At 40.4% G+C, this 15,533-nt stretch overlaps 1 protein-coding gene across 4 annotated transcripts in view; it reads right to left on the bottom strand.

Moving 5' to 3' along the window:
• The window catches only part of ARID2 (AT-rich interaction domain 2), a 101,456-nt gene that overhangs the window by 2,627 nt on the left and 83,296 nt on the right, over nucleotides 1–15,533 (bottom strand). For all 4 annotated transcript variants that reach the window (XM_083399275.1, XM_083399273.1, XM_083399274.1 and 1 more), the window contains 4 exons: nucleotides 4,247–4,392; nucleotides 3,217–3,355; nucleotides 1,939–2,024; nucleotides 30–153 (listed from right to left, as the gene is read on the bottom strand). In XM_083399275.1, coding sequence (XP_083255401.1) covers nucleotides 30–153; nucleotides 1,939–2,024; nucleotides 3,217–3,355; nucleotides 4,247–4,392 — 495 coding nt within the window. The remainder of the gene's footprint in view (nucleotides 1–29; nucleotides 154–1,938; nucleotides 2,025–3,216; nucleotides 3,356–4,246; nucleotides 4,393–15,533) is intronic.

Genomic DNA, 15,533 nt, shown 5'->3' with positions numbered 1-15,533 from the left:
CCTGTTTAATCCATATGCTTGCTACTTACTGTGAAATCTCTGAAAACAAGGTTTCTTGATCCCCTTCTTAGTGCCATGAGGGCAGCACTAGGATGATTGACAATGGCCTTCTGTGCTCTGGGAGTGGAAGAAGCCCCTGCTGCATTTGGCGGCCTAAATGAGATTTTAAAAACAACAAGAAAAGGAATTAAAAAGAGGCACAATAAATATTTCCTCCCTAGAAAAAGATTAAAATCAATATATTTCCTCCCGAAAGGCTAGTGCTTTATGCTGGTGGTTAAAAATATTACACTCCTCAATTGAAATCACTGCTCAAATATGAACTCTTATGATCTAAAACAATCATATGTAATGATGATAATAACTTAATAATAATTTTATTATTTGTATGCTGCCCATCTGACTGGGTGGCCCTAGCCACTCCTGGATGGCTCCCAACAAAGTTATTTTAAAACACAATAAAACATCGACCATTTTTTAAAACTTCCCGGACACATAGAAAGTTATAATTGTTGATTCTCAAGTTGCTAATGTTGTTACAGACCCAGATTTTTCTTTTTAATATTCGTTTTGCTAATGTGCAAACATATCCAATCTATTCAAATCATATGATAAAGATTTTTTTTAATCCTTTGATAGCCATGCTTAGAATCATGTTAGAATCTTTCCCCCCCCACAGCTGCAGTGTGCAGTGGGTTCCACACAGAGATCAGTGGCCTGTTTGTTTTCTCCCTTCCCTTCAGTATGCTTTGCAAATAAGTGCACCAGTGCCACCTACAGAACGGGAGGTCTAGGCATGTCCCAATATCCCTGTCTCCTCCTTTATACCATCTCTAAAAGTGACATACCGTATTTTTCGCCCTATAGCATGCACTTTTCCCCCTCCAAAAATGAAGGGGAAATGTGTGTGTGTCCTATGGGGCGAATGCAGGTTTTCGCTGAAGCCTGGAGAGCGAGAGGCGTCAGTGCGCACCAACCCCTCTCGCTCTCCAGGCTTCAGGAAGCTATCCACAAGCCTTGGGAGCCCGGCGGGAGTTCCTGCCAGGCTCCCAAGGCTTGCGGACAGCAGCCTGTTCTGGGGGCTGGGGTCGGGAAATCCCCCCCCCAAAAAAAACGAGGTGCGCCCTATGGGCCTGTGCGCCCTATAGGGCGAAAAATACGGTAAATAAAATGACGAAAGGAGGATGAGATGGGAGATTAGGAAGCAGCGCACAAATCTTTCTATAATAATTGGTCATACTGCAAATGAGTGTGGCCCATGAACTGAGGGGAGAAACAAGAGCTCTGCTTAGTTCTACGGTGATCCTTTCATGTGTGGGCAGAGATACTGCAGGAAGAAGGATCAGAACTTTTCATGAAGATGACAGCATTACAAAAGGAGACAATTTGGGTTCCCATTCAAAATGGGATGAACAGGAGTAATGACTTATTCAACTGGCAGTTGAAATTGGAAGGGGGTATAGCTCACTGCTCTCGTTGCATAATGCCTAGTTTCTGTAACTGTGAGAGATTTAAAAAGGAATAGTAAGGATGTTGGGACCCTTCCGCGACAAAGATATTTAGCGTTCGACTGCTAGAAAAATGCATAGACTCACGAGCAGACATTCCATACAAATAACACAATCTTCAGTGTACTGTTTGGTGAGCTGTACACAGTATGTGCCAAGCGAAAAATACAGATTTGGTGAGCTACATGCCACCCATAAGCTGCCCCACCCTCTGCCACCAAAGGATCAGAAGGAGATGAGGTATTAGACTGGTGATTGGCAATGCGACCTTGCTGCATCCCCAACAATGCAAGTGTTCATCCAGGAGAACTTAGCCAGCAATCCTATGCATGCTAAACTGGGACACAGCTTCACTGAACACAGCTGGAATTCAGAGAAAACATGCATAGGATTCTGCTGCTAGATTACTAATGAAGCTCATGTCTCTTACTTTGTGGAAGGTTTTGAACTTCCTGCTTGTCCGTGGTCATCTTGTTTTAATCCTGCAAGAAGGGCATCTCTTGAGCAGTGCTTATCCTGTTTGAGAGGAAAATATGTTAAATACATAACACAGACGTAGTAGACAGAGTGGTGTGTGTTTGTGTGTACATAAACGTCTCATATATTGACTGGTGAACATACACAAACACTGCAATTATGCACATTCACATTAATGGGTGGAGACTCTGCACACTGCCCAGTCAATATGGAAAAATCAGCAACATCATATTGAAGAATGTGAATTTGAGACATTTTGTACATTGTGTTGTTATAATTCATTGCCTCGTTATAGATTGAAGAATGAAATGCAATGAAGAAGGAAAACACCATTTGGATAAGCACTCTCCTAGCTACTGCACAGAAGCTAATAGAAAAACACCTGGAAAAGGTCAAACCTACAGCCCGTTGATGAATGAGGTAGAAATATTTGGTGCATCATGCTGGTCTCAGCCATTGTAAAAAAATGTAATAAATATGAGCAAGCTTTGATCATGTTTACAGGGAACTGAAAGCACAACATTATGCATGGCAACTCAGAAGTAAGTTTCATTGAGTTCAATGATGCTTACTCCTAGAAAAGTGAGTAACAGATTGCAGTGGGTGGTTCACAACATTAAATTAGGAAGAAGAACAAAACATCAGTAAAACAATTCATGGATAAGGATATAAACACAGCAGCATTAAAACCACTTCAGGAGGTTAAAATGCTTTCACAGCTTGGGAAAATAAAATGGTATTTGCTGGTGGAGGAGAGAGGGGCAGAAATTCCCTTGCTCTGCATTTTATTACTATCAAATGTGATATATATGTATGTTGCGATAAGACTTTTGGTTTGAAACTGACTGCAAGCCCCTGAATTAGAGCACCCTGTTGTTCTACAGCTGGGCCTTCTGCTGTCTCCCAATATAGTGCATAGAAAGAAGTTATTTCACCTCATGATGCACATGCTCCACCCCATCTATAAACTAATTCTCTCCTCACAATTCCCCCTTCATTCCCCCCTCCCCACATCCACAATCTTAATTTACTGTAGTTCCTGAAGGCCACTGAGCATGCTCAGATCACACTGGACTGCTTTTTCTGCACTGTTTCTGAGCCTGCCATTCTTGGCATTAGAAGGAATGTGCATCACTTACTATCTAGCGTAGAATTTTTATATTTATTTGAAAATAATGCCTTTCAAATTTCACATCAATACTGAGAAAAGGGATAGGAGACCAATTTCTACCTGCAAGTGGGTAATGAAGGAAAACCTTTGCCGCTGGAAAGGTTCACAGCCCTCCCATAAACACTGTCCAGGGTAGACGTCTTTTCCTCCATGTTCAGTTGCAGCATGATAGAAAACCTGGGATGGCGTTTGAAACCACCTGGAAAATGTAATACATTTAAACTCAGGCGAAGAAGGAATACGATTTTGCTAACAATTTTGTCGCCTGAGCAATCAACATGAATACTGAAAAATAAAAATGCAAGAAATGGCAAATGTTAAATATTCAGAAGTTTGACTTACTATCGCTAAGGGTTGCTGGCTGCAAAAGACTGTGCACCTCGGTTTTCAAATGCAATCTTTTCCGAGTTCTGAAATGTTCGAAAACTGAAAACTCAATAGCCTACAGCTAGACCTCAGGATCTTGCACTCAGTGGAAGCCGCATGGCATGTTCGACTTCTGAGGCGTGTTCGAAAACTGAAGCATTTACCTCCGGGTTTACGGAGTTAGAAAACCGAAATGTTTGTCAATGGAGACGTTTGAAAACTGAAGTACCACTGAACTCATATGCAGCAGAAAGGAATGGATTTGTACCTTTAAAAAAAAGCTGATAAAGACCTCCCCTTCCCTAAGAAAGAATTAAACATTTGTAAGACTGACCACTTGTGCAAACAGGCACTTGAATGGTGGTAAAGATTCTGCTCATCCATTGACACTGAGGGTAAGGGAATAATGTATTTCAAATGAAGTTCCCTAAAACCAGTCACTAAGGGTATTGGCTCTCTCACTCTCCCAAAGATCATCTTCAGCTTTGTCTTCCATCAAACTCCCTAGCAAAAGAAGTCCTTAGTTTCCAGTGGTGGGAAAAGAACTGAGAGAGGGATGCTTTTCTCTATTTCTCTATAAAAAAAACCTTGTTTGCTCAGTTAGCTGACAGGTGAGCTGACTGATGGGAAACTTTAAAAAGGATGGGGTCAACAATCACAAATATCATGTTGCATAAAACTAAACCTTTGTAATATATGGGTCAACTCAAAGAAAAACACTTACTTTTTACAGGATTGCCAGAGACACATGAAATTCTGTCCTGGTTTTTTCACTTGTTCTGTGTGCGAACTTGGTACAGTGAACACAGAAGGTGGCAAACTGACAGATGGGCCCTGGACTTGCATTGGTACGGGTGCGACAGGTGTGCTCTGTGGGAAAATTCAAAACAAGGAGGATTTAAATTCCTGCCTGATTATTATTTATTGAACAATGCAAGATCTGATTTTCACGGAGCACACTTCCAGCGGCAATAGGTGAAACCATAGTGATCAGCAGTTTTGCTATTGACTGCAGAGGGAGATAGATGGTACTCACTGTCTCTAAATAGTAAAATGAAATAAAGACTGGAGTACTCTTGAGCTATTTACAGACTTTCCCCAATATTCTATAGCAGCTCTATTTTTGCGTTTCAGGTTCAACACAGAATTAGATACAGCTTTTAGGAAGCTTTCCAGATGGCAATCTTTCTCTATAGAGATAAAGTGATGGAGCAATTTAACATACTTGTATGAATTTGGCAACTTATCTTTTTTTCAGTCAGAGTAATTTAAAGGATTATCTTTAAAACCACCATGTATATTTGGTTTTTCCTTTCACTGCCTGTAACAAACGTTAAGTAAAGTTTTGAATGAGCAACTCTCAAGATTTGATCAACCTGTTCATTGTGTATATACCACAACATGTGCACATATGATGTTGGTAAGTAATGGGGTTGTTTTAAGTATTTACCATATCGGCAGGCCTTCACTTTTAAAGGGGGGGGGGGAGTAACATATTCCATCTTTCATATACCATTTTAAAATGAAGGTGAGATGTTGGAAATCTCTCCATCAGCGTTAACTTTAGCAAGTTAAACATTAGCATGCCAAATAAAACACCAGGCTAGAATCCTTTCCCTCAACATCTGTGATACTTTCCACAATTTGTTTTTCATTTTAATGAGAAACAGGTACCCACCCACCCTGCATTCTGAGGTTCCAGGATGATTATACCATGTGATTTATTTTTGTAAGACTGGTGCTTATATCAATATCGTCTCTTCAATACACCAACATACTCATGTTGTCCCACACTGTTTATTGTATTTGAAAACTTTCACCTAGTGAGAATTGATTCTACCTGATGAAAGGTCATTATTTTGAAAATAAAACAAGTCATACAGCATGTATTCAGAATTAAATCATTAATTAAATTAACAGAACAAAATTATTTGCTAAGAGAAATCTGCTAGCCCAATTAATATTAGGTAACAAGCTAAATATAGGAGAACAGACTGAGAAACTGTTTTGTATCCATTGCGAGCGCAGGGGTCCCAGGGCCCACTTGACACAGCTGAAAATTCCCTCTGAGGCCCACCAGTCACACAATGGTGGTTTAAGGACAAAGCCAACCACAAAATGGTGGCAGATGGAGGCAGAGTTTGGCATAATCACCTGACAATTAACAGTATCATTTTCTATACATAAATAATCCAGCTTTGGAAATTACTAAATTCTTTTCCACCACATTTTCCCTTGTGGCAAGGAGTTCCACAGTTCAGCTTTCCTTAAGCTAAATACAGACATTTGCTATACAGTCGTACCTTGGTTTACGAACCTAATCCATTCCGATGTCTGTTCTTAAACCTAAGTGTTCTTAAACCAAGGCATGCTTTTCCATAGCAGTGGGAGACTCATTTTACAAATGGAACACACTCAACAGGAAGTGAAACATGTTCTTATTCCAAGGCAAAATTCACAAACCAAAACACCTACTTCCAGGTTTGCAGCATTCTTAATCCAAGTTGCTCATAAACTAAGGTGTTCTTAAACCAAGGTACCACTGTGATGATGATGATGATGATGATGATGATGATAATCATAATAATACTGACATTTGCTCCAGTGGTATTGTGAAAGTCTCCCCACTTTAGGCAGAATTTGCTGATCCAGATGCTCCAGGTGGTGAAGGCCTTTTATACTATATTTTCCCTTTCCATCCTCACATGCTTCTCAAAAGTATTTTTATCCATTACCTGTAATCTCTCCTCCTATTCTCCTTTCACATTCAACCTTTACCTTATCTCTCAACCAAACTGCCAGTTTCTTTCACCCTTCCTTCCAGGTCCTTTTACATGAACGTCTTTCTGTTAGAGCTTTCCTGTCTGCTCTCCTTCCTCATTATTCACAGTTTATTTATGTTACTACTACGATCTTTATTTTTGTCTTCCTATTATTATTAAAATTTGTATACCACCCTTCATCTGTAGATCTTAGGGTGATTCACAGCATAAAAATGCAAGCAGAAAAAAACACAAAATATATAATAAGAACAAGGACAAAAACCAATCAAGCCAATAATCCCCCTCAAACACATTTAAAGGGATCTAGGGTGTTTGAAGAGGAATGCTTTTGCCTGGCACCTAAAAGTGTATAAAGAAGGCTCTAGCTGAACCACCCTGGAAAGAGCATTCCACAAATGGGAAGCCACTGCAGAAAAGGCCCATTTCCTGTTGCCACTATCTAGACCTCTCGTGGAAGAAGCACACGAAGAAGGGCCTCAGAAGAACACTGCAGGGTCCAGGTAGATTCATATGGAGAGAGGTAGTCCTTGCAATATTGTGGTGCAGATCCATTTAAGGAATTATAGGCCAAAGCCAGCACTTTGAATTGGGCCTGGAAACTAACTGGAAGCCAGTGCTGTTCGGCCAGGATTGACACTATATGCTCAAGCCATCTTGCCGTGGTGAGCAGCCTGGCCACTGAATTTTGCACAAGCGGAAGTTTTCAAACTGTCCCTACGTATAATGTATTGCTGGAATACAACCAAAGGTTACCAGAGCATAGACAACACTTATCTCGGCTTCTATTGCCCTTCAACACCTCCTGAGACCTCCCTTCCCACATTCTCCTTTGTATCCTGGCCACCTATAATCAGCAGACAAGGAGCTTCTGGAGCTGGTACTAGTCAGACTAAAAGGCTATAGCATGACTAAAAGGTGGGGAAGGCTGTGGCACTGAGGCACACCAGAAAGTGGTTCAATGTCCACTGTTTCAGAAACATTGGGCAAGCGGAAGTTGGTATAGGAAAACGATTACCTGTATCTGACCAGCTTTTGCCATATAGTACATGGTAAACTATAGTCATATGAGTTTCTCCCCTTAAATAAATGCAAAATATATAGAAATCCAGCAAGTCCACCAGATCAGTTAAACAAACCATCATTAAAAGGAGTGAACAAGTGTAGCGCTGAGCACAAGACCTTTTAAAAAGCACCCTGGGCTTATTTTTCTCAACATTTTCTATGAAGGAACATAACCATGACCATACTATGCCTAGTAAAGGTAAAGGGACCCCTGACCATTAGGTCCAGTCGTGGCCGACTCTGGGGTTGCGGTGCTCATCTTGCTTTATTGGCCAAGGGAGCCGGCATACAGCTTCGAGGTCATGTGGCCAGCATGACTAAACCGCTTCTGGCGAACCAGAGCAGTGCACGAAAACGCCGTTTACCTTCCCGCTGGAGTGGTACCTATTTATCTATTTGCACTTTGACGTGCTTTCGAACTGCTAGGTTGGCAGGAGCAGGGACCGAGCAACGGGAGCTCACCCCGTCGCAGGGATTCGAACTGCCAACCTTCTGATCGGCAAGTCCTAGGCTCTGTAGTTTAACCCACAGATGCAAAAATTATAAAAGCCAAGTTTCAGTTGTATGCCTCCTGTAAAAAAAAACAAAAAAACTTAAAGATCAGCATAAGTTCAAAGACCTCTTCAAGAATGGTCTTACATAAATTAAGGAGAAACTGAACTAAATGCAAGGAGCATAGAGATAATTCAGACTGAAAAACGAATAGCCTGTGTGGCATGATTTTTTTTTTTTTTTTTTGCCTTACTGACAATAGATTACTGAAATTTAACTCTCAGTACATTCATGTTATTCAAAAGCGAATAACAGTCAAATGACAAGCTTAGTCACTCCATCTGGGAACTTCAAGGGCTCCATACACAGCAACACATAATAGCTCCTGGAGCTATGCACCTGCTTTGCAGCAACTAGCCTGACCATATCAAGGTGAGGCTGGAGCCAATGGCTTTGGAGCTGCTTGAAGTTTTGCCAATCGGCTTTCCACAGAAGCCTATTTAAATAGCATGGATCAAGTAAGTGCTTATGAAGAAGGGGGAACTGGAAAAGGGAGTCAGAAAGTCGACATTTTTCAAGCCCCAGAAGAAACCGATTTCTTACTTTTGGAAAACTGGCCCAATATCAAGCACTTCTATGATAAACCAATAATGGGAGGGAAGCATAGCTACAATTAACAGATGTTTCTGGAAAGTCAAATAAAACAAGCTTCCAGGTGAGTTAATACATAGCTCTCTCAATCACCAATCACAAAAGCAATGCCCTCAAAGGAAAAATATAGAAAAATAGAAAGCTAAAAATGATGCCAACTCCTTCCTGTCTCAAACTGCAGCAAATTAGTTGTCCAGATGAAGCTACAAACACAATGCAAAACACTTTAACAATGAGCAATATTTGCAATCAATACTGTCGTTTTAAACAGCACACCAAGCTAGGTGTTTTTCCATTTGCTAAAATCCAATTGGGTTGAAATGAGCCATCTGCTTGTTGGTGTTGCTGAGACGGTGTAATGTTTATTCAGTGCCCTCCATTTGCCAGGTGCTTTTCAAGAATTTTGCTAACACTGCCCAAAACTGCTTAAGTAAGATGGACAGGATCAGGGCAAAAAGGAAGAAGCCACTCAGCTTTCATTTACTACTGAGCAGAGCCTCTGACAAAGAGCCAGGAAAAATGGCCATCAGATTTTTGTGAGGAGTCAATTTTACATCAGGGTCCATCAGCATGCTAATTTGCGTGCAAAGTTGAATGTTGGTTATTCTCCCAATCTGGCTTTAATGCACTCTTCACGCCAGGATTTATTTATTTTTTAGCTATCCCGTTTGAAAAAGGAGAATCAATTATCCATTACATCCCTTTAACGCCAATTCTCTCATGATGCTCAGGAATCTCTACATCTGGGATCTCTGCTGAAAACTAGTGGCAGAGAGCCAATAAACCAAAAGGAAAACACACGGCTAAAGAGATTCATACATGTGAAATTGGGCTTCCTGCTCTTTCACGGCTTGAGCTGGAGCCCTGAAACCGTGAGCAGGCCAGGTGCATCTGCAAAGGATAAAATCAATGCTGCAGTAACCCAAATTGTTCTTAGACTACATCATCCACAGCATATTTTTAAAGCACATGGCTTCTCCGATGGGAACTGTAGTTTAAGGGTAATGAAAATTGTAGCTCTGGTGGGTAAACAACAGTTCTCAGGATTCTTTGCGGAAGAAGTTATGTACTTTATATGTACTTTGAAATGCATGGGCTATTACTGTTCTCCAACACAAGGTGCATGCACTGAAAGTTGGATTTGGATCTGCACTGGATACCAAGAAATCTCTTCTTATCACCTCGGCTGAGAATCTGGCCTGGAAAAGAAAGGCGAACACGGTCCCAGTAGCAGCAGCAGCAGCATCTCACCAGTCTTCACATATATACAAAAATGTGCGGGTAATTAGATTACCATTACAATACAGTTTGTGGGTTAAAAAAAAAAAAAGACTGTAAAGGCATTACATCAAAATACATTACAGTTCCTAACTCACTCTTTGGGAATTTAGGGTACTGAATCATAAATGCAAACTGTCCTCGGAATACGCTGCTTCCTTCACAAGCCCATTTTGTATGGTTCATTATTCAAATACATACTACACAGAAATGAAACTATTATTTAAAGGTTACCATTAGTACAATTCAAAGTGCACATAGGCAAAATATACATAATTCAAATAGCAAGGATTTTGTGATAACTGGGCGCGTATATATTTATCTTAACACATTACATACACTGCAGCTTGAATCTGATATGGGAAAGCAGCCAATTCAAAAAACAACAATAAATATATGATAGCTTAACAGTAATGAAACTGATAATAAATAAGATTACTCTCACTCAAAGAACTAAACATTCTCTCCCCCCTCCCACTCCAAAATAATTTTTCATTTATCTTATCATTCAAAACATGTATTTTTAAAACTTCAAATATGGCAAAGATAAATGTTAGGCATAAAGGAACCAATCTTTTGAGGTATTTTCATAAACTGCTCAACTCAAACAATGTAACTGCTGGTGACAGAAAAGGTGATTACTTCCCCATGATACCATACAAGGTACATATATTTTTAATTATAAGCACTCTAGTCCTGAGTGTAACTAATGTGAAATATATTACCTGAAATTTTTATCCTCCCCATTTAACAAGAGACTGAATTTTGGGGATCACAATAAATCACTCTATGAATCAGAAGAGTAGTGGGCAAATCATATATGGGGCAGCATAGGAGATACTCGCAGGTCCCACTATCCCAACGCTTGTTATACAAAAACTCACTTATCCAAACATGAGGAATTAGTATCTAAAGTCCTCTATACACACCGCCAATCCGAACAGCTAAACCTTCATGTAGTACTGTAACCAAATATGCAGGCTTAAACAAGCGTTACCCTTTTCTGTTTTGCTGGACCATGCCAGCTGTTTTGCCAGAAAACATGATGGGAGGGGGAGAATGGGGGAGAGATTGAACAAGAAAGCATTTTCCCTTCCTTATTTGCCTTTTGTAAGGTTTCAGACGGTTTTCCTGTGTGTGTGTGTGTGTGTGTGTGTGTGTGTGTGTCATTTTGGAGTCAAAATCCTATTATCAGGAACACATTAGAAAGTTCCTCATAGGAACAAATGGAATAGTTGACTCGTTATGCAAACACTTGTCTTAATAAACGATTTCCTGAGAACGCATTGTGTTCAGATAGCGAGACCTGCGTGTAGTGGGTTATTTCCATCACTTAGTAAATGCAGTATTTTAAAACATAGTTCACAGAATGTTAGCAGAGATTAAAGAAACTGAAATACATACAGTGGTACCTTGCGTTAAGAACTTAAGTCGTTCTGGAGGTCCATTCTTAACTTGAAATACCACTTTAGCTAATGGGGCCTCCCGCCACATGATTTCTGTTTTCATCCTGAACAAAGTTCTTAACCCGAGGTACTATTTCTGGGTTAGCAGAGTCTGTAACCTGAAGCATCTGTAACCCGAGGTACCACTGTAGTTTGGTTGATGGAATTTGTTATACAATTCAAACATCATCAAGATACACTATGTCCACAGTATTTCCCTGATCCACCAAGTCTGTAATTCCATCAAAAAAAGTAATCAGATTGGTCTGGCATGACTTATTTTTGAGAAACCCATGCTGGGTCTTAGTAATCATAGCATCACAGACCGACTGTTGAATTATCTGTTCCAGGACCTTCCCTGCTTTCAATGGTTGGTAGCTACCTGGGCCTTCCTTCTTCACATTTGTGAAGATGGGGACAAGATTTGCCTGCCTCCAGGTTTAGCCCATCCATTTAGCAGAGTGAGGCTACCACCTCATGCAGCTGATTTTGGATGTCATTAAAAGGCACCAAATATTTGTCATTTATTATTACTGCATTTTTACTGCCAGTGAAAGGGGACAGGTGGTTGTAGATTTTTTTTGCCTCAAGTGTTAAAATAAGTTGAATGGCCTTGAATAGTAGGCATCAATATTTTGGCAAGAGGAGCATCATTTGCAGTTTCACCTCAAACAGCAAAATGTCCTGGGCTGGCCCTGTCAAATATTGATTTCATGTATTCAAAATGAAAGAGTAGGAAAACTACATATAAAGCCCAACATATAAAAGATGCAAATTATCTTGAGATTCTTTATTCAAGAACTAAGTTTAAAAACGACCCCTTCTCATGCTTGCAAGTCTGAGTAGTTTTAAATTTATCTATAGCTTTCGAGGATAAAAGGTGTTATAACTAAGACAGTGTCTGGAAACATATGCAAGTTTCTCAAATATAAGACAAAGAAGAAATACAACACTCTAGGTTACAAGGCCTTAAACGGCAGTGCCATGGTTAAAAAAAAAAAGTATTTTGAACTGCAGCCTGATCAAACTAGTTCAGTATCATTGTATGTGGTCTGAGCTAAATGTTTGGCTCTATCCTTTGTTTGCAAGTGAACTGATGTCCAGGAGAGGTCAATCTGCTCCAGAAATCTACAGCACATTAAAAACCAAGAGTCAGTCATAAGGGCAGCTTGGCCCATCTGTTCTCAAAGATATATTTTAGAAAAGCTGTGTTCCTCATCTAGATGGATGCCTTATGGTGCACTGAAGGAACATCAACATCTGCCCTTAAGAGAACTGTAGGACTACTTGGATACAAGCATAATGTACTCTATAGAATGAATGATTCTGTACAGAATCCAGTAAAAAAATTCACAGATTTCTACAGCATTTAACAAGTGTGTATCCTTTGCCAATAAATGTAAAGAACGAATGAAACTAGAACCCTATTGGATCCATGAAAGGGCTTCCTAGTCTACAATCCCATTTCTAGCACTGCTAGAAAAAGCCAACAAGTAGGACCTGATGGCAACAGCCCTTCCTTGCTATTGATCTTGCAACAACTGGTAGGTTTCATTGTGCTATCATGGCAAAGAGCCACTGATAGACCATCCTTTATGAACTTGCTTAGTGAATTCCATTAGTTAAATCTGCTGTGTGAAGCAGTCCTTTGTCTGTTCTGAATCTACTGCTAATGAAGTTCATCTTGAGAAAGGTGAATGGAAGAAGGTTCATAGAAGGACAGCCACTTATGCCCGTTGAAAAGCCTCTCCAGAGCATCAAGGTGTCTTGAACAATGCGACAAGGTCCAGGCGTCAATGCTGGAGTCCTGCAGCCCCTCATACTCCATCCTACATTGGTCAGGACCACCTTCCCCAACCCACTAAACTGGGTACGTTTTGCCTGCTTGTATCCCATCCCACATTGCTCAGGAGAGCTCAACCCCCTAGGGATGCTTTTCTGTGGATCCAGGCAAGAGGGAGGAAGGGATTGAAATTTCATTCTGTAAATTCCCTTCTACTCACTCGCCTTAGAATCCAAAACTACAGGTGCAATTCAACAGTGCTAAGCAGATTGTTCCATCAATGGAAATATTTCTGCTTGCCAGCTGGAACAACCCCATCTCTCAATGCCCTCAGGGTTCTGGTAGTAATCCTGACCTCCCCAAGCAGATCTGGCGAGGTGGGAAGTGGTGCATCGGTGGGAAAAGTCTTGTTGCACTAGCAGGATTCATTGCTTCCACTAGCTTAACAGCTTAATTAAATCCAGCCCTATTGTCTCTCCAAAGCCCAGCTCTGAAATGCGGGCAATAAAGAACATATCCTTTCTTGTTTTCACAGTTTCCAGACCAAGTCCATGGCTTCTCACGTTAAAAAGGCTGTCAGGAAACAGACCAGGAAAGACATCAGTTGGAGAGTTTGAAGGAGAACTGGGCTACATAGCCAATTGGTTTGATGCAGTGTCTCAGCTTCAGACTGTCATAGGTTTGTTTTAGCATAATTAAGCTGAAAGTGTTAACAAGTTGCTCCTCAGCAAAAAACCAAAAACAAAAGAGCTTTGGAAAAATTAAACAATTCCCAAATGAATCTGTGAACAGAGTAGCCTGAATGCAAACATGTGTAGAATATCCATGTTAATAGAGATCTGAATTACATTCGACTTTCTTGGCGCCTGCACACTGGATGCCACATTTCTAAAAAGAGGCCCAAACCATACAGTAGTTACACATTTCAGGGGGTTTCAATTTCACGGGTGAGGGTACAGGCCCCATTAAAACATGGTGGTCATTCAATAGGGGAATGTCAGGTGGGCCACAGGAGTACATTTCCAATCCTCTACCTCATTGTTAACATACACCAATTTTGTGTGTTGCACTGGGTACCAGTACGTTTCCAGCCTAATTCAAAGTGTTTAACCTTTCTAAACTATAAATGGATTGGGGCTGTGTTATCTGAAGGACTGCCTTCATTCATTATAATCCTGCCCAAACACTTAGATTTGCTGTAGGGGTCCTTCTTTTGTGCCCACTGTCAATATCTGTTAGGTTTGTGAGTGCAAGGGGGAGATGGTCTTAATGGTGGCTCCAGCTGACTTTTTGCCCCTAATGTCGCAGGCTTGAAGTGGCCTTTATAGACGTTTGCCTTCACTGCCTTAACCGGGATCACAAGTATGTTAAGAAAGTGGATTTGGAGCTGCTGCCTGACATTAACTGGGGAAAAAAATCATAGAATCATAGTTTGAAGGGACTACAAGGCTCATCTAGTCCACCCACTGCAATACAGCAATCTTTTGCCCAGCGTTGGGCTCTAACCTACTACCCTGAGAAATTATTGAATACTATCTGTTATAGCCATTATTTATCGTTATCACTCCTTCCTTGAGTATCATTTTGTGAGGATATGGCCATAAAGCATTTTGCAAATACTTTTAAACAAACAAACATACCAACAAACAATACAGTTGGAATTTCACTGGAACAGGGCTGAAGTAATCCATGTAAAGAACAACCCAAGGGCATGTCATAACGTAAGACAGGAGAGAGAGACAGGAGTTTTATCATATTAACATACAGATAAAATAGGATAAGGGCCATCATGCTACAAGCAATAGGAACACAATAAATAAATTGATAGTCAAAAGTTACCTGAAGCAGTAGAACATAAAACAAGAAGTTTCAAAAAGTAATCTATGCTCAAGACGAAAATTTGCAATTCAGATCACTTGGGTGTATTAACAGAATATACACAAAGTCGCACAGTTATTTAGAAACAATCAACATTTTGGAGATGCTCTGAGTAGGTAATAGGGGCTTGCTACATAACGCAAAAACTGAGATCATTTATTTGAGAAGAAGTTCTAACTCTACAAGTATCTAGTAAGCATAGTTACACAAGCGGATGGGGGAGGCACTACAAGCTATGTTTTTGTACAGAGAACATTTTCTTACAAAGTCTCACAAATTAGAATGGTTAGAAGAGTACTTGAGACATCATCTATACATTATTTTTTAAAAACCCTACTTTTACTTATCAAACTCCTCTTTTACTAAAATACAAGTTAAAAATCTGGATTTGTTTCGTTTCTGCTTAGTGTCAATTACAGAAGAATAAAGAAATCTTTGTTACTTTCACCAAAACTCCGCCCTCTCCACAATAAGGCTCTCCTGAGAGTAAGGATACCCTACTGAATATGACTGGGCTGAGGTGCAATAAGGTCAAGGGTATGTGTGAGGGGGGAACTCCTGAAAATTGGGGAGGGGCACCATCAGTGAGTGGGAATCACCCAATTCAGCAGGGCACCCAACTCTCCAGAGAGGCTTTTC

The sequence above is a fragment of the Podarcis tiliguerta genome, assembly GCF_965153285.1.
Source record: "Podarcis tiliguerta genome assembly, chromosome: 10".
Lineage (NCBI taxonomy): Eukaryota > Metazoa > Chordata > Lepidosauria > Squamata > Lacertidae > Podarcis > Podarcis tiliguerta.
The sequence above is the reverse complement of the archived record's forward strand: the minus strand, read 5'-3'. Positions and strand labels throughout refer to the sequence as shown.